The 27517-nt window shown below is 42.0% G+C and overlaps 1 protein-coding gene across 2 annotated transcripts; it reads left to right on the top strand.

The window, feature by feature from the left end:
* Positions 1–403: 403 nt before the first annotated feature.
* Positions 404–25286, top strand: RMP24 (ribonuclease MRP subunit p24). 2 transcript variants are annotated; one of them, XM_075270988.1, is made up of 5 exons: positions 404–528; positions 7255–7277; positions 8040–8239; positions 18349–18554; positions 22218–25286. In XM_075270988.1, the coding sequence occupies exons 1-5, from the start codon at positions 455–457 to the stop codon at positions 22372–22374; spliced, it is 660 nt and encodes a 219-aa protein (XP_075127089.1). In that variant the 5' UTR covers positions 404–454; the 3' UTR covers positions 22375–25286. The 2 variants fall into 2 exon arrangements, with proteins under 2 accessions (XP_075127089.1, XP_075127090.1); XM_075270989.1 differs by lacking the exon at positions 7255–7277.
* The last annotated feature ends 2231 nt before the right edge of the window (positions 25287–27517 follow it).

A 27517-nucleotide genomic window follows, 5' to 3' on the forward strand; every position in this document is an offset into this window, starting at 1 on the left:
AGCACCTCAGTCGTTCCCCTTGCTCCCCTCAAACCACAGGGAGACACCCCCAAGGACAACTCTGCTCAGCCCAAACTCTGCTCCGCCCCTCCCCCCAGTAGTACCAGAAGTGATGGCAAGTCTAATCTTACTAATTCTAGCCTCTACCCTGCTTCAACATACAGTCCCATTTAAAAACTTCCCTTCTCTCTCCACCGCCCTTCCATGATGCAGTCTCGTGTAAAACAATCACTCCTCTCCTTTCCAATGACGCTGCTCCACACACAGGACCCCGCACTGTGCCTACCAGACTCATACATTACCTCCAGCACCACCTGAACTCCTCTAGTCCAGCACAGAACAGCGCTGTAATACAAAAGACCCCGCCCACCCTCACGGAGGCTCTGCCCCTTCCTTCGACATCACACCTACCTAGCTACTCCGTTCTGGACACGAGCGTTTCGGCAGAAACACCATGACAGAGAAGTTTCTTAGACGAGCGGCTATTGCCACGAGAGATGTATGTCCCGGGCTGTCCCGTCACCTCATGTGAGTAATGGCCACTATGTTACCGGGGAGTTCCGCGCTTCTGATTGGTTTGGCTGGACGCTGGAAGGCCTCCACGTGTGAGAGCCTTGTGACCGTACACGAGTGAGGAGCCATGTACACATAGGGGGTAGAGTATACATATGCATACACTTATGTATACATAGGGGGTAGAGTATACATATTTATGCATAGGGTGTACAGTTTACATATAGAGATGTATACATAGGGTGCAGAGTATACATATGTACATAATAGAGTACACACACACACACACATAGAGAGAGGAAGATGAGACCACACACACACACACACACACACACACACACACACACACACACACACACAGAGAGAGAGAGGAAGATGAGACCCCACAGACTGTTATATCTGAAATCACCCACCACCCCGCCCACTCTACTAGCTTTCACAATGCCAAATATCTATACAGACGTGCCAATAAGGCTTGTTTGATTCTTGTATACATACACTTATGTATACATGGCGTGTAGTGTATACATATGTATACACATATATACATAGGGTGTAGGTTATACACTTATGTATACATGGGGTGTAGCGTGTACATATGTATACACGTGCACATAGGGTATAGAGTATACACTAATGTATACATAGGAAGGATAGGCTGTAGAGAATCCAACAAGCTTTATTGGCACGTCTGAATAGATATTTGGCGTTGCCAAAGCTAGTAAAGGGGGTGTGGGGTGGGTGGTTTGGGGTATAACAGTCCGAGGAGTCTCATCTTCCTCTTATTTGGTGACAGTTGGACACATATTGGGCAGCAATTTCCACATTGGACTCCTCTTCTCCCAGTAGGATGTAGAGTTTCCTCTTCTCATCTGCAGATATGAAGTCTGGGATGTGGGCAGAGAGTCTTTGGTAGTAGACGGCCCTCACAGCTGAGTATTTGGTGCAGTGTAGCAGGAAATGGGCCTCATCTTCTAGGGCCCCCTGGTCACAGTGCTGGCACAGTCTGTTCTCCCGTGGCTTGTACGTTTGCCTGTGTCACCCTGTCTCCATCTCCAGGCTGTGGGTGCTCAGTCTGTACCGGCTCAGGGTCTGTCTGTGTTTGGGGTGGCGTATTCTCTCCAGGTAGGTGGCCATGGTGTAGTCTCTTTGCAATGACTGGTACACGGTGAGTTTCTTGGAGTTATTTATTGCGCTTCTCCATTCCTTGATGTACCACTCTTTGTCTCTCTCAATTACTCCTTTTATTTGAGCCTTGTTCAGGGCATTCTGGGGGTTTTGGCTTGGCTGATGCTTGGTTGGGGGGTGTCAGTTTTGCTCAGGGCTCTGTGGCTCAGCCAGGCTTGGTGGTGGTAAGAGAACAATGACAACAACAAATGAGCTTTATTACCATTACCAAAGAATAAAACATTTGGTGTTGCCAAAGCAAAAAAAAGGGGGGGGTTGGGGGTGGTGGAGGGGGGTGGGTATGAGGTCTGTGGGTTGGGGGTTTGAGTGTCCTTAAGGTCTCGTCGTTCTTGTTTGGGGCGTGTGGGTATGGGGTAAACAGGTGATGGGGGGGGGGGGGTTTGATAGTCCATGCGTCTCATCTTCCTCTTGTTTGGTGACAGCTGGACATGTATTGGGCAGCGATCTCCACAGTGGCCCCTCCTTTCCCAGTAGGATGTAGAGTTTCCTCTTCTCGTCTGCAGATGTGAAGTCTGGGATGTGGCTAGAGAGTCTATGGTAGTAGATGGCCCTCACAGCTGAGTATTTGGTGCAGTGTAGCAGGAAGTGGGTCTCGTCTTCTAGGGCCCCTTAGTTGCGGTGCTGGAACAGTCTGTTCTCCCGTGGCTTGTACGTCGGTCTGTTTCGATCTCTAGGTTGTGGGCGCTCAGACTGTACCGGCTCAGGGTCTGTCTGTGTTTGGGGTGGCGTATTCTCTCCAGGTAGGTGGCCATGGTGTAGTCTCTTTGTAGGGATTGGTACACAGTGAGTTTCTTGGAGTTATTTATTTTGTTTCTCCATTCTTCAGTGTACCTCTCTGTTTGCCTCTGTGGTCACCTTTATTTGAGCCTTGGTCATCATCTGTTGGTGTTTTTGGTTTGGTGGTTGGTTGCTGTTTGGTTGGGGGGTGTCGGGTTTGCTCAGGTCTCTGTGGCTTAGCCATGCTTTGTGGTGGTAGGAGTCGGCGTTGCTCCCCTGAATGTGCGCCTGGAATGCTAGCGCCCTCTTCTGTATGGTGAGCCATAGGGGGAGTCTGCCTAGCTCTGCCCTGCAGGCCATGTTGGAGGTGCTGCGATGGACATGGAGCAGGTATTTGCAGAACTCCAGGTGGAAGGTCTCTGTTGGGCTAGTGGACATTTTGGCTGGTCTCGGTAGGTGGCTGGGCCCCAAACCTCACTGCCATAGAGGAGGATCGGGGCGATGACTGCGTTAAATATCTTCAGCCAGACCCTCACCGGTGGTTTGAGGTGGTACAGTTTTTCTTCTGATGGAGTAGAAGGTTCTGCAGGCTTTTGCGTTCAGGGTTTCTATTGCTGTTTTGAAGCTTCCTGATTGGCTGAGCTCCAGCCCCAGGTAGGTGTAGCTGTTGTTTTTCTCCAGTGTGGAGCTATTCAGTGTGAATTGTGGGTTGGGGCTTTGTTGTGACCCTTCTTCTGAAATACCATGACTTTGGTCTTCTTGTGGTTGATGGGTAGGGCCCATGTGGTGCTGAATTTTTCTAGCACTGACAGGCTGTCTTGGAGGTCTTTCTCGGTGGGGGACAGGAGTAGGTGGTCGGCGTATAGCAGGAGCTTCACCTCCCGATTGTTCAGGGTGAGGCCTGGGGTTGGTGATGCCTCTAGGGCTGTAGCCAGTTCATTGATGTAGATGTTGAAGAGCGTTGGGCTCAGGCTACAGCCTTGACTAACCCCTCGGGCCTGTTGGAAGTATGCTGTCCTTTTCCCATTCACCTTCACACTGCATTGGTTTCCGGTGTAGGAGCTCTTGATGACGTGATACTTTCTTCCTCCTATTCCACTCTCTAGGAGTTTTAAGAGCAGGCCTGGGTGCCATACTGAGTTGAACGCCTTCTTAAAGTCCATGAAACAGGCGAATATCTTGCCTCTTCTGGTGTTGTGGATTTGGGTCTTGATGAGGCTGTGCAGGGTGTAGATATGGTCTGTGGTGTGGTGGTTTGGCATGAACCCTGCTTGGCTCTTGCTGAGGACCCCGTGTTTTGTGAGGATTCTGTTATTGATGATGCTGTTGAACAGTTCTCCCAGCGTGCTGCTGATGCAGATCCCTCTGTAGTTGTTGGGGTCGTATTGGTCTCCATTCTTGTAGATGGGGGTTATGAGGCCTTTGTTCCAGTCTTGTGGGAAATGTCCTGTATTGAGGACGAGGGTGAGTAGTTTTGCCAGTGCCGCGTGTATTGCAGGAGAGCTGTATTTGATCATCTCTGGTAGGATGCCATCAGGGCCACTGGTCTTTTTGGCTTTCATCAGGGCGATTCTTTCTTATATATCTTTTATGGTGATTGGTGAGTCCAGAGGGTTCTGGAAGTCTTTGATGACTTTCTCCATATCCCTCAGTTTGGTTATCTGTTGCTGTTCTGGGGTTAGGTCTTCTTTAGGGATGTTTTTGTAGAGACCGCTGAAGTAGTTGAGCCAGATATTGCCGTTTTTGATGTGGAGGGAGTTTTTCTTGGGCTTTGTGCCCATATGGTGCCAGGTCTCCCAGAATGAGCTGTCTTTCAGGGAGTCCTCTAGTTGCTCTATATTGTGGGACAGGTACCTCTGTTTCTCCTCTCTGAGGGTGCCTTTGTATCGCTTGCGTAGATTGTCATAGGCTTCCCTCGCCTCCTTGTTGTTGGGGTCCCTGTGTTTTTTTGTTGGAGGCTGTTCTTGGGGAACGGCATAATGCTCTGCAGTCGCTGTCGAACCATTTGTGGGACTGTTTATTGGTTTGGTCTGTAATGGCATAGTCCACCACGCTGTGGCTCACTTGGGAGTTTAGTGTGAAGCGTCCTATGGAGTTGCCTCTGATATGTCCATTCATTATGTATAGACTTAGGCTTCGGCACATGTTCAGCAGTTGTCTCTCGCTCTTGTTGACAATTCTGTCTTGGCCGTTTCTTCTTGTCTGTGTGGGTTCTGGGTGGTGGATCTCACTACCGTGCGTATGTGGGTTGTCATCGAGGGGCAGGTAGTCTGTCTCTGTGCCTGTCCTTGTGTTGAGGTCTCCGCATATTAATACTCTGCCTTTGGGTTGGAATTGGGCAGCTTCCCTTTGTAGGGCCTCGTAGGGGTCGTGGTAGGGGGACCCTGGTGGAGGGACGTATACTGCACAGATAGATGTCCTGTTGGCCGCTGAGGATGGAGCTGCTTATTTTTATCGATATGTGGTTGGTTCCACGTTTGGTAGCTTTTACGTGTTTTTTGAGCTCCTCCTTAAACCATATTAGTATGCCTCCTGAGTGTCGGCCTTGTTTGATGGTCTTATTTTTCTGGGCGGGCACGGAGAATTCTATGTAGCCCTTTTTCGTTAGGGACTGCTCTTCTGCCCGGGTCCATGTCTCTAGGAGGATTTGGATGTCTATATTTTTTATTCTGTCTATGAAGCCTGGATCTTTTGGTTTAGATCCAAAGGCTGAGGCGTTCAGCCCTTGTATGTTCAAACTACTGATAGTTAGTGGTATCATCTTTGGTGGGTAAACCTTGTAATGAGCTGTCCTGCAGAGCACGGGCTGTGTTCGTGGTTGGTAGCCCTATGTTGGTGGGCGCTTCATCCAGTTGTGCCGCCATGTTGATAAGCCTGAGCCTCACCATCTTTCTCACCTCCATTTTGGTGCTCTGAGTTTCTCTGGCTGGCTTTGGGGTGCGTGGTGTTTTCCTCTTTGGGGGGTTTTGTCTTGTATGTTGGTGGGGGTATGGTATTTCTGGTTTCTTCCTGTCGGGTGTCTTCTCTATGAGTCTTTGTCTTGTTTGGTGTCTAGGCCTGGGGTCTCTTGAGCACTAAGTCTTTGAATTCCTTCGCTAATAGGCTGACTCCATGTTTATTGAGGTGTTTGTTATTATATAGGTGACACTTGTCTATGGAGGAGTGTTGTGCCAGGGTGATGCCTGATGTTGATCTGATTTTGGTTATCAGTTCTGTATTAATCACTCCCTTATGATATCTTCAGAGATGTCTTTTCGTGGGAGCAGAGATGACAGGATGATTTTACAGTCTGGGAACTGTTGTTTTGCTTTCTCTGCTAGTTGGACCAGTTGTCCCGCTATCTGTTGGTGCTGGTCAGGGAGACCTTCTGTGCCTGTGTGTATGACGATGTGCTTGGGGGAGGTGAAGAAGGGCTTGCTGATGATATTGGTTGCTTTCTCAATGGTTGGGCCGTGGATTTTCTTGACTCTGCCATGGGAATAGCTTCCTTGTATTAATGTACTTGCCATTGGAGTCTGTGATCAGGACTATATCAGGGTTTGAGTTTTTTGTTGTTTGGGTTTGCCCTGTCTCTGTTTCTGGGGTGTTGGACAGTTCTAATCTTTCTGGTGTTGTGTCAGACTCTTCTAATTTGTTGATCCCTTGATCAGAGTCTGTTATGTTGTTTTCCTCCCCCTCTTCTTTATATCTTTTCTCTTGTGTGCAGTGTTGTGTCTGTGGTTTCAGGTCTGTTAACTCTTTCTTCAAATCTGCAATTTCCTGGCGGCAGAGTGTCATATTATCCCACAGTTTTGTGTACTCCTGGTGATAGGCTGCTATCTTTTCTTTCAGATTTGCATTTTCCTGGAAAAGTTTGTGAATGGCTTCTTCTATTGTGTCTCCATTTATGCTGGGGAGTTCTGTGGATGTTTGGCTAAGTGTGTTGTTGCTATTGGAATTTCTTTCATAGTTGTGTTCATGCAAAGTGAAGTCTGTTTCCAGTCTTGATACAGTCTCTGCAATTGTATTGCAGACTATAGAGGAAGTGTGTCTATGCAGACGCTTAGACACACTTCCGGCATCACAGCAGGATCAACCAGGTAAGCGGGTGTCCTAGCAGCCCGGGATCACTAACCAGACCCCGTGCTACATAAAATTCATCAGGGCACCCCCGATCTCGCCACGGGGGGTGCCCAGGGGGAGGCCACAAGTAGCGAAACACTTGGTAAAAACTGCTTCAGAAAACGCCAGGCGGTTTTCCCCTCCCCTAAAAGTGAATGGACTGTAAGAAAAAAAAACGCAAAAAAAAAGCGACATTTTTTTTTTCCAAAAAAAAGTGACGTGTTTTTTGCCTCCCATTCACTTCTATTGCTTTCCTCAGGCGTAATCCGCCTGAAGAAAGTTCATGTCGCTTCTTTTGTCTGCTAGCAGACAAACGAAAGCTAGTGGTCTCCATAGACCACCATTATATGGAGGCAGATTTTGAGGCGAAATCCGCTGTCAAAATCTGCCTCATTGCCCCTTTGTGAACTAGCTCTAAGTTTATTGGAATTCAGTCAATGACTTATTTTGTGATCTAGAGATGCTTTATTGTATCTTTCCATCAATCTGTCAGCCATTTATGAAGATCAGATCAGGAGTCACGGTGGGCATCATTGTTTTGGCCTCCACAGCCCTGTCTTTGAGTATATCCATTTAAGTGAATCTGAAAAAGTTAAATTAAATGTTCTCCACTTTTATTATAATGTGTACATTCTATTTATAGGCTTTATGCAGCTGTATATCTGTGGACATTCCTAAGTTATCCTTTTTTTTTTTTCTTTTTTTTTTTTTTTTTTTTTCTCTTCTTCTATTTAGGTCGCTTCATTCCTCACCCAAAAGTAAGTTTGTTGTAAACAGGTAAAGGTATACTTTTCATAAACTTTGTATAATAAAGTATTTTGTACTTGTTAAAGTGCAGCTACTGAATAGAAAGAGCTACTAATGTAATGGGTATATAGGCATTTATCCAAAATTCTGAGCTAACCTAGCACTCTTATTAACAGGGAGATCTCATTCTCTTCTTTGTGTGAATTGAATCTCTACCAATCTGTTTTCCACCCTTGTATCGCATGCATTCTTGCCCATCTGTTAATGATGTTTACTTCTGGTACCATACGCTTTTATCACTTTTACACATCTTACTCTTGTCTCTAACAGAATACAGCTGATGGAGTCTATAAAGATTAATTTTCCTTTCCCTAATAATATGGTGACCCTCTCAGAAAGCAGCACATTGTAGCAAACCACAACAGTACTAATCTTAAGACTGTATTCATTTTCACCCAGGGATCAGAACTGCTTTTTGAAAAGACATTGAAATTATGATTGAATATAGTATATTTGGGTCAGTATATATATGTAGTAAAAGGGTAGACCTTTAGTTGTATAGTACATGGCCAGTCATCTCAAGGTAAGTTGAAAACACTCTGAACATTGTGACAAGCTGAGTACATTTCTAAAGAATGACGGCTTATAAAGTTAGAAACATTTTGGTCAGTGCCTTTTGCAAGCCCTGTTAGAATTAATTTTGTTGTTTTTTTTAATTTGTTTAAACAACTCCAGTAATATTACATTCTAATGCTTTGTACTGTTTGTTGCAGGGGAGCAAAGTAATGAAAAAGGAATTTGTCCATTTTGTTTTGAAATCCGTTTGCCCGATAATCACAAAGTTCGACTCAAACCCAAAATGAAAATTACACCACATATTGAATATCTGCTCAAGAAAGAGGCCAAATGCCACAGACTTAATTTGAAGCAAACAAAGCTACTTAGCAAGTTCAAACTGTCTAGAAGTTATCTGGTAAGAAACGAGCATAAAATCTGTAACTGCATGTAAGTGTAAAGGTATCTGTATTGCCATTCAGCGGGGTCACTTTTTTTTTTTTTTTTTTTTTTTTTTTTTTATATTTGAAGTTTGATTTCCTCTTCAGCCTTTAATTGGAGAGGATGACTCCTGACCCATTTAGGCCTGGGCCCAATGTGGTGTTAACGCCACAATAAAAAGAATGGCATATTACAGTCACAGCAAGGCAGATTGGATTCTAGAGAGTCCCATCTCCACTTTGAAGTAAAATACACTTTGTGGAAACGCAGCAGTTTTCAAAAAAGTTGTGGTTTTGGAAATTGCAGTTGTCAATTCTACCTGCCGGTTTCCCTGTAGGTATACTTGTAGCAGAAAGTCGGCAGAGGAGTGCTGCTTTAAGAACCGTGATGCCTAGCCACCGCAGTTTTTCCTGCAGCGCTTCTTTGCTGTGGGACGCCACATGGGTACTTAGCCTTAAAGAAATTACTCCAGAATCTGTTAGTTGCCAAAAAGTGCGAACGTATGAAAACAATAAATCTTTATGAATTTGTTTTAAAAAGATATATAGGACATAACTCAAAAGAAACTCATAATGACAAATTCTTCGTCATAAAACTTAGTTCGAGGTATGGTGAAGAGGAGTGCAATAATATTAAGCACCCCCTCATTTTGCTAATGCACAACCCCTCTGTGTATGGGGGCCTTTTTTTTTTTTTATCAATCAGCGTGTCAGGAAATTAACAGTGGCACCCCAATTGACAATGGCAACACTTCATTTGTCTGCGCTAGAGTTCATGTGCCAATTACTTATTGACCACAGCACAATGTAACTTTCTTTTTTTTGTGTCTATAATGCTGTGGTACATAATTTTTATTTTTTATTTTTTGTAATTAAAATCAGATTGGGAATCATATCACTCTTTCTAATCTGTTTTTCCGATTGAGAATATTTTTTTATATGGAGACTTTCATCTTGCCTGAGGTTCTCATCTGTTCTGTTAACAGCAGCATGCTTCACAACATTTTCATGGCCATGCGCAACAATAGACTGGAGCTGCCTCATTGAGGTTTTTTTTGTTTAACCCCTTCCTGACATCTGCCGTAATAGTACGGCGCTGCCGGGAAGGACTTCCCGCAAACCGCCGTACTAGTACAGCGGCTGCATGGTGCGCACACAGAACCTGTGTGCGCATCATTCCCTGCGGGTGTCAGCCGTATGTTACGGCTGACAATGCCCTGTAACACCCGCGGTCAGAACCGGGTCCGATCGCGGGTGTTAATCCCTGAGATGCCGGCGGTCAACATGACCGCCGACATCTCAGGGGTTTCGGTATACTATGGTGCCGATCGGCACCCCCCGCAACGGTTGCGGGGGGGGCCGGTGTTCGTAGGGGGCAGCCTGGGGTCTGATCAGTGACCCCGGGTCTGCCCCATCACTTACCCCCTCCACGCACCTGGTTGATCCTGCCCAAAAGGAAGCTGTCAGCCCTGTGCATCTACATGGGGCTGAGAGCTTCCTGTGTTCTGCAATACACTTACACGTGTATTGTAGCGTATATCTAGTTTGAAGCAGTGATAAGCAGATCACTGCTTCAATCCCCCATGGGGACAGAAAAAAAAGGTTATAAAAAAGTAAAAATAAAAAAAATTAAATAAGTTTAAAATAAATGAGAAATAAAGCCCCCAAAATCCCTTTTTCCCCATATAAAATGTTTTATTATGTAAAATAAGGAATAATGGAAAGAAACATTACATATTTGGTATCACCGCGTCCGTAATAACCTGAAAAATAAAATTAAAACATTATTTAACCCGAACGGCGAATGTCATTAAAAAAAAAAACCGTAGAAAACCGCACAAAATAATGATTCACCACCTTTCCCTTACAAAATGTTCAATAAAAAGTAAAAATGGTCAGATGAAAACCAAAATGGTACCAATAAAAAGCAGAGGTCATCCCGCAAAAAATAAGCCCTCAACCAGCTCTGTCTACCAAAAAATAAAAATGTTATGCCTTTCAGAAGATGGCGATGCAAAAATAATTGCTTTTTTTCCCTAAATTCAATTTTATTCTGCACAAATAGCAACGCATTAAAAAATCATATAAATGAGGTATCGCTGTAACCGTACCGACCCGCAGAATAAAGGTAACATGTTACTTATGCTGTACCCTGCACGGGGAAAAAATGCTAAAAAGCAATCCCAGAATTGATGTTTTCCTTTTACATCCCACCCAGAAAAAGTTAATAAAATGTAGTCAATAAGTTACAGGCACCCCAAAATGGTGGCATTGAAAAGTACATCTAATACCGCAAACACCAAGCCCTCATATGGCCACATTGCCAGAAAAAAAAAAAAATCTAGCTTGTACAATGTGAAGACAAAAACCCCAAAAGTCGCCAATTCATTAGGACATAAGTGGCTGCGACTAGAAGGAAATGTATAAGCTGTGCGAGCGTTTTCAGGGGACCCCCCATATTTAGAGCTTATGAGAGAGAATACACCAGCGCTGACCCCCCCCCAGAATGTCCCTCTTCCCCATCCATGTCATAGAAGCTAGTGGGAAAATAGAATGGGATTTGGTGTACCCAATTTACTCCGCACAGCTTATATATTCACTTCGGGGTTACTAATGCTCACTACATCACTTGATAAATTCTTTGAGGGGTGCGGTTTTCAAAATTGGGTCACTTTTTAGAGGTTTCCACTGTTTTGACTCCTCAAGGGCTTTGTAAATGCGACATGGCGCCTGAAACTGATCACAGCCAGATCTGCCCTGTAAAGGCTCCTTGGCGCGTCTTCCCTTCTGCGTCTCGCTGTGCGTCCATATATTAGTTTACACCCACAAGTGGGGTACTATGGTAGTCGGGAGAACTTGCATAACAAATTGTGGGATGCGTTTTCTCCTTTAACCCCTTGTGAATGTGCAAATTCTAGGGCTAAACGAAAATGTTAGTAAAATAAAATCAAATTTGAAAATTTCACCTCCATTTTGTATTAATTTCTGTTAAGCACTTATAGGGTTAAAATACTAGGTATATGTTGCTTTGGCTTATTTAAGGGGTGCAGTTTTGAAAATGGGGTGATTTATGGGGGGGTTTAATAAAAGGGTCTTTCAAAACCCCTTCATAACTGGATTAGTCCCTTTAAAAAATGGGTTTGGGAAATTTTTTGAAAATTTTGAATATTGTTGTTTCACTTGTAAACCTTCTAATGTCCGTAAAAAATAAAAGGGTGACTAAAGTTTGATGCCGACAAAGCAGAGATCTGGTATCAGATATTTTTCAAAATTTACATTTCCTATTTTTTCATAATTAAACACAAAACATATCAAACAAAATTTACTACTAATATGAAGTATAATGTGTTACGAAAAATACAATCTAAAAATCACTTTGGTAAGTTAAAGCGTTCCAAAGTTATTGCCACATAAAGTGACTCATGACAGTTTTGAAAAATCGAGCTTGGTTAGGAAGTCAAAAAGTGCCATCGGCGGGAAGGGGTTAAAAAATAGTGAGATGGAAAATTTAAAGAAAAAATCAAAACACTTTGAAAATATGTTTTTAAAGATTTCCATGAAGTTTTCTACAGGCTGGAAATTGGAGGGATTGCCGAATCCTATTAATATTATAAATGTGAAAGTTTGTGGGTTTGTGTGTTTGGATGTTTGCATGTTCGGATGTTTGTTCCTCAATCACGGAAAAACCGCTCCTCCAATTTGGCTGAAATTTTCCACAAACATAGTTAATACACCCGATTAAACAATAGGCTACTTTTTGTCACAATAGCGCACATACGTTTTTCCCAGGACCCCCACAAAACCCAAACTCACACCACTATCTCTGCAATCTCACACACTTTGGACCCCGATTTGGCTGAAATTTTCCACAAACATAGTCCCTACACTCGATTGCGCAATAGGCTACTTTTCGTCACAATAGCGCACATACGTTTTTCCCAGGACCCTTTGGATGTTCGGATGTTTGACGGTCAATCACACAAAAACCGCTCCACCGATTTGGCTGAAATTTTCCACAAACATAGTTATTACACTCGATTAAACAATAGGCTACTTTTCGTCACAATAGCGCACATACGTTTGTGCCAGGACCCCCACAAAACCCAAACTCACACCACCATCTCTGCAATCTCACACACTTTGGACCATAGCAAGCCACAAAATTCATATTGCCCTCTACAGCCTCGCCCCTAACCCCACACAATCTCATATACATAGACTTTACCACTTTGCCCCTCACCTTAACGATTCTCTAGGAGGCGCTCTTTAACGCTCCGGAGCAGCCATGTTTGCCCCCACCACTCTGACAATCCGCGACACCGCCCACCCATGTCAATACCCCTAGGCGGTCTAATAAATGCAAAAAAAAAAAGTTTAAAAAAAGTAAAAAAAAATATAAAAAGTATTAAAAATTCAAATCACCCCCCTTTCCCTAGAACACATATAAAAGTAGTTAAAAACTGTGAAATACATACATGTTAGGTATCCGCGCGTCCTAAATCGCCCGCTCTACAAAGTTATACAAATATTTTTCCTGTTCGGTAAACGCCGTAGCGGGAAAAATGGTCAAAAGTGCCAAACTGCCATTTTTTCACTGTTTTGATTCTGCTAAAAATTTGAATAAAAAGTGATCAAAGCAATAACATTTCCCAAAAATGGTAGAACTACAAAGTACACCCATTCCCGCAATAAAAGACGCCCTATACATCCCCGTACACGCAAGTATAAAAAAGTTACGCTTGTCGGAATATGGCGACTTTTCAAAAAATAATTTTTTAACACAGTTTTGGATTTTTTTTAAGGGGTCAAAATGTAAATAAAACCATATAAATTTGGTATCCCCGGAATCGTAACGAAACACAGAATACAAGGGACATGTCATTTTGGTTGCACAGTGAACGCCGTAAAACCAAAGCCCGTAAGAAAGTTGCAGAAATGCATTTTTTCTTCAAATCCACCCCATTCTGAATTTTTTCCCTGCTTCCCAGTACATTATATAGAATAAATAATGGCGGCATCATGAAGAAAAATTTGTCCCAGGAAAAATTAAGACCTCTTATGGCTCTGGGAGCGGAGAAATAAAAAAGTTATGGGGTTTAGAAGGAGGGGAGTCAAAAACGAAAATCAAAAAATGCCATCGGCGGGAAAGGGTTAACTTCAAATACTTCTGTCCCAAAGTCACTATGTAAAGTTTCTCACAACACCGTATAGCAGCTCAAATACAAATTAGCTTCAACACAAAAGTCTCACGTATTCTCAGAATTACAGCAAAAACAAGATACAAACTTACATTTCATATCCCATACCTTATACACACTACGAAAACCTTACCCGCACCTGTATATACCCACTTCTACAATCACCGCAGACGAAGTCGCGGGTACCAGCTAGTTATGGAATAAATTAGAGGTTTTCCCATCTCCCATCTTCCCAACTTTGCCTGCTGTGTGTGTCTCACTTCCTGTATTCTTCCACAAACTGGTGGGCGGCTTTGATATGATAGATCCCATCCAGGGAACAGTAAGTCGCATCTCCCCTCCTGTAATTCTAGATAAGGTGATGGAACAGGTCACTTCTATAATTCTGGTAACAGAAGTGAATGAACTTTAAGATATGTGCTGTAATACAGTTGTGTTGCAACTCATTGTACTTTTGATTATACCCCCTAGGGCTCAAGTCCCCTAGGTCAGTGATTCATGTACTGCAGGTGGTACGCACTGTGGCTGATAACCACTCTCTTCTCTAATGTACGGAAAGGTGTGTGTGCACACACACACACAGGGTGTACGACTACATATGGCCACAGCTCCAACCTTACTTCAAACAACATGATGAGCACTGATAGAGGGCAATATTGCAGTTACCTGCACTCTTTGGAGCGGTGAGCTGCATTCATTACGCACTCCTCTGCTCCAGGTGCCAGGAGCTTATGTCACAGCAGGCATTGGAGTCACGAGGAAAAAAAGAGCAGAGTGGTAATGATTGCAGCTCACCACCTTCTTCTTTGTTTAGGGGACTGATTTAGGAACCGTCTAGGTTTTGGGACCTTTTATATTGATCGTTATTTTGGGGGTGCTTTTAGGACTTTTTCGTACAGCCTTTTACAAAGGCTATTCGTCTCTTACCTTTAGATGTGAGCTCATTCGCGCCGTTTCTTAGAAATACCGGTTTTTACCGGTATGCAAATTAGTTCTCTGGCAGCGATGGGGCAGGCCCTAGCGCTGAAAATGCGATGGGGGTCTCCCCACTGCTGCTCGAGAACACGATCCTGTGACGCCTCTATTTTCGGCTGGATCCTCTCCTTCTCTGTCGTCTTCCTCCTGCGTCACCTCTGACGCCTGAGCAGTTGGCTCTGCCAGTGAGACACCAGCAAAGCCGAGTGCGAATACCGGCCGACGGCCATTTTTGGGAGGCCACTCTTGCATTGACCTGCAAGATCGGCTTCCCAAAAATGGCGGCCGGCCGGCATGCGCAGTAGCAGCCATCAGCGCCGATCATATTCACAGGTCACAGAACTAGTTATGTCATCCTTGCCAATCTTGTGCCGCCTTCTACCATTTCATGGACTTCACTGTCATTGCTTAAAGAAAAAGTCCTTGTTTTTATTTGTTTCACTACATGGAATGAAAGTGTGGTATTGCTAAGTCCCTTTGATGGATTCTCCTTCCTGTAACCGATGTTTTAACAAACTCTCCTCCTCTTCGTAGTCAGGACATGAAAGCTCTGAAGCTCTGTCTTGCTTTCCAACTCTGCGGTGGACAGATAGTTCACATGACTGACAGAGTTGCTGGCCTGTCATCTGCCCTGCATTCACAGTCTATCCCTAACAAAGCTTTCTCCTCTGTGCTCTCCTGCTTCTAATGTAGGGTTCACACTACCGTTGGTGTCTGTTAAACCCCCTCCAAAAACGTACACCTATCATAACGGACAGTAACTGATGTCTTTCAATTACTGTCCGTTATATGTCCGTTGACTATAGACCTCAATGGTAAAAAACAAACAAAAACTGACACTTACTGTCCGTTTTTTCGAACAGCCAGAAAAGTCCTGCATGTAGGGTTTTATTGTCCGTTTGAAAAAATGGACATGGTTGTAAACGGACACTAAAGGACACAAGATAAAATCCCATTGAAATGAATGGAAATTGCAAGCGGACCAACTAGTGTCCGTTGCTAAAATCTTGTACAGACAATAATCATGGACACTGCTGAGCAGGCAACAATGGTAGTGTGAATGCCCCTTAAGCTGTAACATAATAAAATAATAAAAGTAATATCTAAAGATCCTGGATTATTTGGTAAATATAGACCCCACATTTTTAGACCACAGGCTGAGCAGATCTGAATTCAAGATTTTTGAATTGACACTGTAATAGTTATATTTTAAAATATGATCCTATCGTGATCCCAACTTGAATTTTGGTACAGATGTGGCTAGGAGTATAGCAGGCACATGTGCATTTTTGGAAATTTTTAAATTACACTTTTTTTCAGAAATGCGTTTTAAAATTTTTGCGTTTGCATGGGTAAAATATTAAAAAAGATACTCTTGAGATATCTGGCGAAAGCCCTACAGTTCTGAGTAGAATGGTGTTTATTTTGTTTCTCTCTTTTTTCTAGCTTGAGTTATGAGGTGAAATGTAAAGGCAGGCAACACAGAAATTCGCAATTTTTCAGAACTTTGAAAATCAATTAAAAAATTAAAAAAATATATTGTTTTTGGTTTTTTTCCCCTCATTTTGTATTCTCTGACACACTATTACCAAATAACAACAAAATCTTAAAAGAATTAAAAATATAGAGGTAAAAATCATTAGTTCACTTGACACGGAATGACCCGAAAGGGGAAAAACCCTGCCAAAATAGGATTTGGTACTGAAAAATATTCTGAAACGTGCCCCTCTTTGTGTGTGTGTGTTTGTGTGTATATTGTTTTTTTTTTCCTGTTTAACCTCCTCCTATAGTGATAATTCTTGAAAAATCTCTTGCTATGATAAATATGTATGTATTGGTTTTCATATAACCATCTTTTGAAGGCAAGTGATGTCCTGTATGGTGTTTCAATAAATCTGTCATATTTTGTCTGACTTTAACAGATTTTGTCTGCGTGTGTTTGTAGTCGATAATACTGACTTGACTTTCAGAGTAAAACATGTTGCTTGTTGTTTAGCATTTACGCACATACCATGCCTTTATGTAACTTGTAAATTAATAGATCAATTTTCATTTATCTGCCACAGTGGGATTGCCTTTTGTTGCAGCATACAGATTTCAAGGGCATATTGAGCTTGAGGGAAAAGGTTGTTTTTTTTTTTTTTTTCTCTTTCTGAGCCAGCCATTATAATTCATAATAGGTTAATAGTCTTCACCATTTCTTCTGATAAGTCAGAAGGGTTTAGTTTAGTTTATTTTCGGACTATAAGATGCACCTAGGTTTTAGAGGAGGAAAATAGGGAAAAAAAATTCAAGTCAAAAATGGTAAAATAATATATGGGAGTTGTAGTTTTGCAACAGCTGCAAGGCCACATTGACAGGTGACCCTGCAGCTGTACGGGGACGCATAGAGCATTTTTTTGCGGGGCCAGATGTACTTTTTAGTTATACCATTTTGGGGAATGTCTATTGCTTAGATCACCTTTTATATAAATCAGAGGCAAACCGGTGGAAAAAAACCCGTCGGTTTGGCACTGGTTTTGACGTTCACTGTACAGGAAAACTATTAGTAGACCGGGCATTTTCGGACAAACGGAATAGCAGCATCGCTCCAGCCACATTTGTGTAAGACTTCAAAATTATTTTTCTCCATATCTACAAAAGTGACATTTATTATTATTATTATTCATGCATTTGTTATATGCTGTGTAACATGGTAGTGGCTAGTTTAATATGGTTAGGAGATGATGTAGACACCCTTTAAAAAAAAAACATGCCAGTGAAGAACTGCACAGGAGCCAGGAACCTCAGAGATGAGTCTGATGCTCTTTGGAGTCACTTTATTTATATAAGATGCAGTAGAGGAAAGAATTGAGCAGCTGGGACAAACTGCATCTTTATGTATCCTTCTGAAACAAATGCCTCCATGGATGGACCATCAGCTATAAGTTGGGTTTTGGGGTATGGTATGTGGTTATATGAAATATTTACTCTGACCCCTTTCTGCCAACAACAAAAACAGTTATTCTCTAAAAATATAGAGGTAATTACCTCTGTTGATGCATAACATCCTAGTCAATTTATTGCTTTTGTTAAAGGGGTTGTCCAGGATTTTTTAAATTGGGCTGAGCGAGGGGAAACGCACGCTCCTTTCCCTGGTGTCTCCCAGCAGGGTCTGGTCCTGCCGCTATGTTGTTTTCTTCTGCATGTGACTGCTGTGGCATTCAGCAGCCTCAATGAAAGACACAGACGTCTCTACCTGGGACTTCCTGGAGTCCTTTCCTTAGGCCACTGATTGGCCTCATTGGTCATGTGACCATTAAGGCCAATCAGCGGAAGAGATATGGGACGTCACAGCTGGCAAGGACTTCCGGCAGCCAAGCAGCAGGATTGCCCTGGGAGGTTACTGGAGCACTACAACAGATGTGTGTGTTTGGCTTTTTTGTTCATATTTTTTCCAGCAACACTTTCAGATCTGTGTGGTACTAGTATGGAGACACTTTCATTTAGAATACTGTATAGTCTTGTGTGGAAATCCCTTTGGAGTAGAACATGATTGTTCTGTGACCATAGTATTTTAGGACATAATTGACTAATAGAACTGACGTCTGTATTGCAGGCTATCCTGTTATTGACTGAACAGGATTTACATCAATAGTGCTATATAAGTCAGTGGCTGTTATCAGAAAACAGTCTGTCCTGCATACTGGGGAGACATCTGGTTGTCTTTCTGTAAAGAATGGCTGCTTTTGCCTCGGTATGACCATTTAATACCTTTCTCTAATACCTTAGCATAGCATAATCTTATTCTAATAGCTCAGCATGTTAATTTGTATAATTGTTATATGATCATTCCCTTTGTAGTGAATTAGTATTTTACAGCTGTATCTTATCTTATATTTATATATTTTAATATTAACTTCATGTTGTTATAGGTGGTTACATGCAATACATGTAAAATGGTTTCGAAGTATCCCGGTGAAAGCAGAGTTATTATTGCAAACAGTCCTGGCACTCCCCAGATGAAGAGGAATTTTGAATCTCCGAATTTAAGAAAGCGTGCATTTAACCAAAAAATTAACCTATCTTACAGTGAAGAGAAGCTCAGTTCTAAAACTCGAAGCCCTGTACTGACACCCAGGTATCACATTTACATGTGTGCTTATTGTCCCTTGTTTATACAATTGGGTTTACATTGCAGCTGATTTCTATTAAGAGCTATAAATTCTATTTACAGTATGTTACAAATTTTCTTGAGCATGGTATAGTAGTTTTACTTTGAGGAAAACTTTTAAAGTGTGTTCTGCTGGATGCTGCTTGGCCATAAATTGTACTACATCTATCAAAGGCTGCATGGTGATTGACTTGGTGCATTTGTGAAAAGAATGTGTCACCACAAAATGATCATGTTTGTTTTGGTACCGTGTTAGCCAGTGGTTATGAAATATGAAAAAAAAACAAAAAAACTTTTTAAGTCTTCAGTAGGTGATACCTTTTTTAATGGCTAACTCATAATGATGACAGATATGCAGCCTCTAGAAAGTGTTTTTAGATATATCTGAAGAAGGAGCTCAGAGGAAGCTTCGAAACGTCATATTCTGTCATCATTATGAGTTAGCCATTAAAAAAGGTATCACCTACTGAAGACTTAAAAAGTTTTTTTGTTTTTTTTCATATTTCACAAAATGATCTACATTTTAAATCTTCTTTACCTTTTTCACATGAGTCATAATTTTCTGACTTTCATCTATCTATGTATCTATATAGTTATTATATATATATATATATATATATATATATATATATATATATATATATATATAATTAGCTAGCGGAATAAGAAGCGGGTGGCTCCCACTGAATTGAATGGGAGACATTTTTGGCAGCTGATTTGGAGGCGGATTCCGCGTCAAAATCCACTGCCAAAAAACTGTGTGTGGACTGACACTAAGAATGCTCAGCAGGCAAAGAATAATTTATATATATATATATATATATATATATAGTTAGTTATATATAGTACTAGCATCTGCCCGCGACGTCGTCTGCGTATTGTTGGCGATGATCCACTTGTATTTAGCCAATTGTAGTTGTGGATGATCTACCTGCTCCTGCGGCTTGGCTCTGTTACGCTACATCGCTGCATATGCGTAGCATGCCCAACTGTATGTACACCACTGCATATGGAGAGCCTACTGAGCTGTGTTACAGTGCTGCCTAAGCTCTGCTACATCTGGCCATTTGGATTACAGGGGTTTTCTTATGTCAGTGTCTGAGCAGCTTAAGTTAGAAACAGCTGAATGGATGTGGCAGAAATTTGACACAGTTTGATCCACCTGCTCCCATGTCTCAGCTCTGCTACGTCGCTGCATATGTGTATGTACATATGTGCTGTATGTACATCTTTGCATATGGAGAGCCTACTGATCTGTGCTACAGCGCTGGCTAAGCTCTGCTTCATCTGGCAATTTTGAGTACAGGGGTTTGGTTATGTGAGTGTGTGTGCTGCTTCTGTGTTAGAGATGGCTGAACGGATGTTGCTGAAATTTGCCACAGTTCTACCCCCTCCGTCATCAGAGGCTAAACCACACATTCTCCATCGTACTCACAGAAACTCGACACCCGATATACTTCTCTTGCCCACACACAGCCTGCATGTTCTGTACTCTCCTGATCTTCCATGAGACTCCATTTTCTGCAGCTTTCACACTGTCCAGTTTCCTGCTATATAGCTCTGCCCACAAAATGGTGTGTAGCTCGCCCACCCAATAGCGTGATCCTATCAAGAACGGCTCAAAGACCTGTGATTATGTCATCATGGGTTCTTTAATGTACTCCCTTTTAGGCTGAGACCCTACTTTGTGTTTTTTGCTACAGACTTTGCTGTGTCTTTTTGTGCCAAAAGCAGGAGTGGATTGAGCAAAAGGTATAAATATAAGTCAGAAAAACGAAGAAATTCCAGCACTCTCCGGATACGATAAAACTTCCAACTTTTATTACTTCATATATAAAAATTCTTGTCCATGTACATGCAGTATCTGCATCGGCAGACTCAGCGTGTCGCTGGAATAATGCTACGCGTTTCGGATTAGATCCTTCTTCAATGCATGATAATGATAATGCTCGTCTATGGACGAGTACTGCGAGCAGAGGGAGGGGGCGTTCCTCCCGGCTCTCACAGTACAGCGCGATTGGCTGTGTTGTGAAGAAGGACGTCTCTGACTGAGTGTCAGAAATGCCCTTCTGACCATAGAAGAGCTACGTTACCGGACCGTAAGCTCTTCACACTGGGCCCACATCGGGAAAGCCGACAGTGCGCTGAACTCAGCGCACTGTCAGCTTTCCGGCAGTATATAAAACTGCCTATGGGCAAAATGGTGAAAGGTCCTCTTTAATGGTTGGAGAGATGTTCTTTCCCTGAAATTCTGTGCCCTTTTTTCTCCAAACATATCTTTTGGTCATTGTGGCCAAAGAGTTCTATTTTTAACCTAGTTAGTCCACAGGACTTGATTCGAAAATGCATCAGGCTTGTTTAGATGTTCTTTTACAGACTTCTGATGCTGAATTTTATGGTGAGGACACAGCAGAGGTTTTCTTCTGATGACTCTTCCTTGAAGGCCATATTTATGCAGGTGTCTCTGAACAGTAGAACAATGTGCCACAACTCCAGAGTTTGCTAAATCTTCCTGAAGGTCTTTTGCAGTCAAGTGGAGGTTCCGATTTGCCACTCTAGCAATCCTACAAGCAGCAGTCTCTGAAATTTTTTTTGGTCTTCCAGACTTTATCTTGACTTCACTGTTCTCTAACTGCCATTTCTTTATTACATATCGAACTGAGAACAAGGCAACTTGAAAACACTTTGCTGTCTTCTTATAGCCTTCTCCTGCTTTATGGGCCAATACCATTGTCATTTTCAGAGTGCTAGACAGCTGCTAAGAAGAACCCATGGCTGCTGTTTTTTGGCACAATGTTAGAGGAGGCTGGGTATATATTTATAAAGCTGTAAAATTTGCATCACTTAGCCTTTCCATAAGACACAAGCCACACCCAAACATACAATGTAATCTTAGTAAACCTCTAAAAATCATAGTAAATATCGACCATTACAGTCAGCTAAAGCAATGTCTGCATGCATTTCTGAATTTAATAATATCTATTTGTCCTATTTAGCTTACACAACAGAAAATTAGTTCTTTGCATTATGCACATTACTTACAAGAACACATCTGCATTTGTACGAACTTTCATATAGATGTCCTATGGTAGTCTTATTAGAGTTAATTTGTCGATTTAAAAGGATTAGTTTCAGCAAGCACATTACAAGAGCTACGACTAAGGGACAGTAGGGTCCTGAAACGCGTCAGCTAATATGCTAAGACAGCGGTTTTTATAAAATTTTTTGTTTGCACTTTTTCTCTGACTTTTTTGCACTTTCTTATGTATTTTTAACGAAATGGATTAAAAGTTAAATTTTAGGAAAAAATACAGACGAGTTGCAGATCTATCATTCTTTCTGAAGTATTTTTAATTTGCCTATGGTCTAGTCCAAATGAACTACGTCACAGGAAAATATCTCAGCACTCCAATATTCAGTCTACCAATCTGTACACTCCCTCAGATGGGGATGCTTTGGATACAGAAATAATTCTTCTTTATTTATTTTTTTCCTAAGCTAATTAATCTGTATACAGCTATTACGGTTTTATTTAGCTAAATGTTGTATTGAATTAATTAATTTGATGGTCTGTAATGGATTTGTATTTTATAATTTGGTATATCATTAATATACATCTAATTTTTGCAGGTCATGTGCCTCTGCTACATCATCACCGGCTACAATAGCAAAGTCCTCAAAAAAGGGCAAATTCCATTTTTCAAGATTAAAAATGCTGCTAAGTCAAGAAGAAAAAGGACAAAAGAAAAAGCAAGATTTACAGACATTTCTTACATCTCTTGAATGATTTAACTGATTTTTGAAGTCTGGGACTCTGAACATATTGAAGGATATAAATAATGCTAAAACAGAATCTTCTAGATGATCATTGTTTCCCATAAATAACGTACAAGCACATCCTATGTTACTAGTAAATTATGCAACATTTGTTAAGGGGCGTTCACACTACCGTCGGTGTCCGACAGGTAGTGTCCGCTCAAAATCTGGCACGGACATTAGGAGCGGACACTAGCTGTGTCCGTGACACTTGTCATTCATTTAAATGGGCATCGGGTGCGTTCTTTTGCACTCCGTGCCCTTCCTTCCCTGTCCACAAGTGAAGATGTCAGACTTCTTAAGCGGACAGAAGAACCCTACATGTCTGTTTGGACACAGACCGTAGTGTGAACGCCCCCATACTTTTGTGTTATAAAGTTGTGGTGTGTGTGCGCGTGTATAAAATATAATTATTTATTTATATTTTAAGAAAAACTATTGCAGCAGCACCAGCAAATCTGGGTATCATCCCATAAATTGCAGGGCAGAAACCCCTCTCCAGGCACAAGGGTTTGCAATAGAAAAAACTATTTTGTCTGTCAGCAACTTGTATGGATGGAAAATGTCCTTTTATTGGAAAAAAGCAGATTAGTTCCTGAGGTGATATGTTTGTGAGTTAAGGTATGGGTAAAGTGTATGGGGAGTGAGGGAGGCATTTGAGACAGAGTTTGTGATGACCTAGAATTAGCCTGATGGGGTAATGATCTGAATTTTATCAGCTTGAATTCCCAGATTTTCCTGCCAATCATGAAGAAACCTTTTAGGATTTGTCTGGCCCGGAGAAATGTTTCCCCACAGGGTTATCCAGCTGAAACTTTATGTACCTGTGTAAAATCATCCTAGTTTGCATTATGTTGCTGTTGAATGCAAATGTACAAGTCTCTGATGACACACAGACACTTCTAACCTGAAGATTCCTTAAGCTTGGTGGTTGTTTATATGCGAGGAGAGACAAATTTGGGAATACTTCATGTAGTTTACTGCTCCTGGGAAATATTGGTTCAATATGTTCATTTGAGGGTTTTTAGGTAACCACTAAGGTTGCTTGTTGCCTTTTGTGGTCTTCCTTCTTTAACACAAAAATATCAAATATTGCATGATTTTTTTCTGGCTAACATGTTTCCTATCTTATGTGCTAATTGCATTGTTTGACGCATTGTAAAATGTTTGACTGTGGTACAAACAATAGATGTGTAATAGTACACAATTTAATGGCTTGCTTTAAGTAGAAGAGTTGTTACAAATTTGATCATTTTAGTACCTGTATTTACTGTATATGCAAACAAATATGGTTTACCTAAAACTACTAGTGTATCTCAGGAAGAAGTTGGGGTTTTTTTGTAATTCAATTGATAAAATGAAAGCCATATATTATATTGAGTCTTTACAAACAGAGTGAACTTTTTCAAGTGTTTATTACTGTTAATGTTGAGGATTATGGCTTACAGCCAAGGAAAACCCAAAAAAGTCATTATCTCAGAAAATTAGAATATTCTATAAGACAAACTGTAAAAAAAAAAATATTTATCACAGTAAATGCCCTCAATACTTGGTCGGGATCCTTTTGCATGAAATACTGCATCAATGCGACAATATGACATGGAAGCCATCAGCCTGTGGCACTGCAGAGGTGTTATGGAACCCCAGGTTGCTTTGATAGCAGCCTTCAGCTCTTCTGCTTTGTTTTGTTTTTAAATGTAGATTGTAAGCCCCATCTAAAGATCACAATGTACTTTTTTTTTTTTTTTTTTTTTTTTTTTCTTTCTTATCAGTATGTCGTTGTAGAATGGGAGGAAATCCACACAAACATGGGGAGAACATACAAACTCCTTGCAGATGTTGCTCCTGGTGGGATTCGAACCCAGGATTCCAGCGCTGCAATGCTAACCACTGAGCCACCGTGTTGCCCTTGCTCGCCCGCATTGTTGGGTCTGGTGTCTCCTCTTCCTCTTGACTATACCTCATAGATTCTCTATGGGGTTAAAGGGGCTCTAAAGTTATACTGATAGAGGCCATTCAGATATTGCTAATGTTATATTAAACTACCCCCCCCCCCCCTTTAAAATACTGGAGGACTGGACCCGAGGACATCGCTGCAAAGAGAAAGAAGATGTAGGCGTGGCTAAAGATGACGCCCAGCTTGCACAATAAGGTATGATTCATATTCTTGTTTTAGGGTATTATTTTAAAATGGGGGGGTGTAGTTTTATATAATATTAGCAATGTCTGAATGGCCTTTTTAAAGGCTATTCACGCATATGTGGGGCTCGATCAGCATAATTTTGCTGATAGAGCCCCTTTAAGGTCAGGCGAGTTCGCTGGCCAATCAAGCATTAAACCAGGAATTGGCACTTTTAGCAGTGTTCACAGTTGCCAATTTTCCTTTTGGAAAATTAAGATTCCATCTCCAAAAAGCTTGTCGGCAAAGGGAAGCATGAAGTGCTCTAGAATTTCCTGGTAGACGGCTGCACTGACTTTGGTCTTGATAAAACACAGTGGACCCTGCACCAGCAGATGACATGGCTCCCCAAACCATCACTGATTATGTAAACTTCACACTAGACCTCAAGCAGCTTGGATTGTGTACAGCAGCCTCTCCACTCTTCCTCCACACACTGGGACCTTCCAAATGAAATGAAAAATTTACTTTAATCTGAAAACACCTTTCATCACTGAGCAACAGTCCATAACTTTTGATGATATTCTAATTTGAGATGAACCTTTACTGTATATACTCGAGTATAAGCTGAGTTTTTCAGCACAGTTTTTGTGCTGAAAAAGTCGGCCTCGGCTTATACTCGGGTCATTACGGTAATATATTTGCACACCCGGCATCCAGACACCGAGGCGGGTGCCGGGACGCAGCATCGCCAGACTCATAGCAGGAGCGTAGCGATGCTGCTCATTTCAAACTGCAGAAGTACTTACGGTACTTCTGCGAGCAGGGCCGGAATACAGACCCCGCCGCCCCCACTCCATCACACACCAGGTGACGTGGCCACATAAGCTCAGGCCCGCACCTGGCGTGTATATGCGTTCCGGCCCTGCTACCAGACTTACCGTAAGTACTTCTGCAGTTTGAAATTGACAGCATCGCTACACTCCTGCTATGAGCGTGGCGATGCTGCGGCCCGGCACCCGCCCCGGGGTCTGGATGCCGGGTCTGTAACTATAATGGTGCCGCTCTGCTTCAGAGCGGTTGCCATACCAACCGGCACCTCGGAGCTCCCTGCAATCATGCCTGCAATCGGAGCCAAAATCGGACCAAGTGTGGTAGTATTTCAGGTGCCAATATCTTATAGTATTCACTGGTGAAACTATCAGGGACGGATGTTTTGTTTAGGTTATTACAGTAGTGATTGGGCTGCTCGAAACCTCATTGCATAACTATGATGCAGTGACTCCAATGCACATAGCAGTTCAGTTTGGCACTGTGGCACACACAGAGATCGTTTTCTACAGATGGCACCCGGTCATGTGAAAGGAGGGACAATTGTTCTTCAGTGAGTTTGGGTATGGATAGTGAGTACAGAAATCTGTCTATCACATGTGTGTCTGGGGGGAGGCTCTAAATAGATCTTCAAAATGGTTATAGAGTATATCGGCAATTTCTTGTTCATTTATGTGTAGAAATCCCCCACTGGGTCTCGCAGACTCAAAATATGGCCTTGTGTACATGGAGGTTGTGAGAGTATGGCTAAAGGATGGCCCATTTGATTACCCCATCTATAGTAATTGTTTTGTATGGCTGTATTGTGCCATGTTGCTTGGCCTGAAGAGAGGTGTATAGAATTTGAAAAAAAATTTTGTGTGTTTTCTGGGGGCGGCAGTTCTATATGGTCACATTTTCTATAGGTCTTAGCGTAAGCTTTGGAATTGATCATATTGGTGTTAATGTAGATGGCTAACATAGTTTATATCCTCCGTATATTGAACATTATGGTGTACAAAGTTCGTCCAGTTGGCTTTCAAGTATGCTCAAAAGTTTGGGAAACTGAATAGGTAGTAATAGAACTTACAGGTAATGCTGCGTTTGGTCAAGAGGGCGTGGACCGAGATCAGTATTATGTGGATAGTTGAGTCGTCAGAATTCTCAAATCGGGAGCTATGGAGTAGGATATAATCGATTCTTGACTTTGTCATGGACTAAGGATTGGTACATATATTCTCGGTTGTCCAGTTGGGTGATAGACCGTCTGGATCTTTGTGATCCATGGCATATTAGTGTTAGTAGATTACTTGGAGGGATTGTCATGGATCCTGATTTATCTAGGTTAGTGGAAGACCTTAGCACCCTACAACTTATGATCAGGGGATGTTGTTAATCTGTGAAACAGCTGTAGGGTCAAACTGCTCATTATATCCCTTGATATGTTCTGTGAGGGGTGTAGTTTCCAAAACGCGCTCACTTCTGAAAGATTCCATTGTGTTGGAACTCTAGTGGCCCTGCTAATGTGACATAGCATCCGAAATCTAATGCAGCCAAATCTTCCCTCCAAAAGCCAAATAGCACACTTTCCATTCTAAGCCCCACCATGTCCCCATACAGCAGGTTACAACTGCATATGGGGTATTGCTGTGTTCAGGAGAAGTCGTGTAACAAATCTTGGGGAGCTTTTTCTCCTTTATCCTGTATGTACCCATACAGCAGATTATGACCATATATGGGGTTATTGCCACGTTCATGAGCAATTGCTTAACAAACTGTGGGGCTTTTTCTCTTTTTTAACCCCTTGAGAAAATGAAAAATTTGGTGAAAGACATATTCTATTAATTTTTCTTTTACACATCTCAATGTTAATAAAATATGTGAAAAGGCTGTTGGGTCAAAATGCTCACCATACCCCTTGATAAATTCTGTGAAGGGTGTAGTTTCCAAAATGGGGTCACCTTTGGGGTGGGTTTCCTTTGTACTGGTACTCTAGGGGCTCTGCAAATGAGACATGGCACCAAAAACTATCTCAGCATAATCTGTTTTTCATACACCCCCGGTGTCGCTCCTTCCCTTCCTTGTGCTACCCTGTGCCCAAAGATCAGTTTACACCCACATGGGTATTTCTGTGCTTGGGAGAAATAACAAACTGTGAGATGCATTTTGTCCTTTTAACCCTTTG

Source organism: Leptodactylus fuscus, chromosome 4, assembly GCF_031893055.1.
Source record: "Leptodactylus fuscus isolate aLepFus1 chromosome 4, aLepFus1.hap2, whole genome shotgun sequence".
Taxonomy (NCBI): Eukaryota; Metazoa; Chordata; class Amphibia; order Anura; family Leptodactylidae; genus Leptodactylus; species Leptodactylus fuscus.

Excerpts from the sequence above, each read along its gene's own strand:
- RMP24 (XM_075270988.1), top strand. The coding sequence starts at position 455 with ATGACAGAGAAGTTTCTTAGACGAGCGGCTATTGCCACGAGAGATGTA. Across the intron at positions 529-7,254 it reads GGGCTGTCCCGTCACCTCAT|GTCGCTTCATTCCTCACCCA; the intron begins GTGAGTAATGGC and ends TCTTCTATTTAG. Across the intron at positions 8,240-18,348 it reads AACTGTCTAGAAGTTATCTG|GTGGTTACATGCAATACATG; the intron begins GTAAGAAACGAG and ends ATGTTGTTATAG.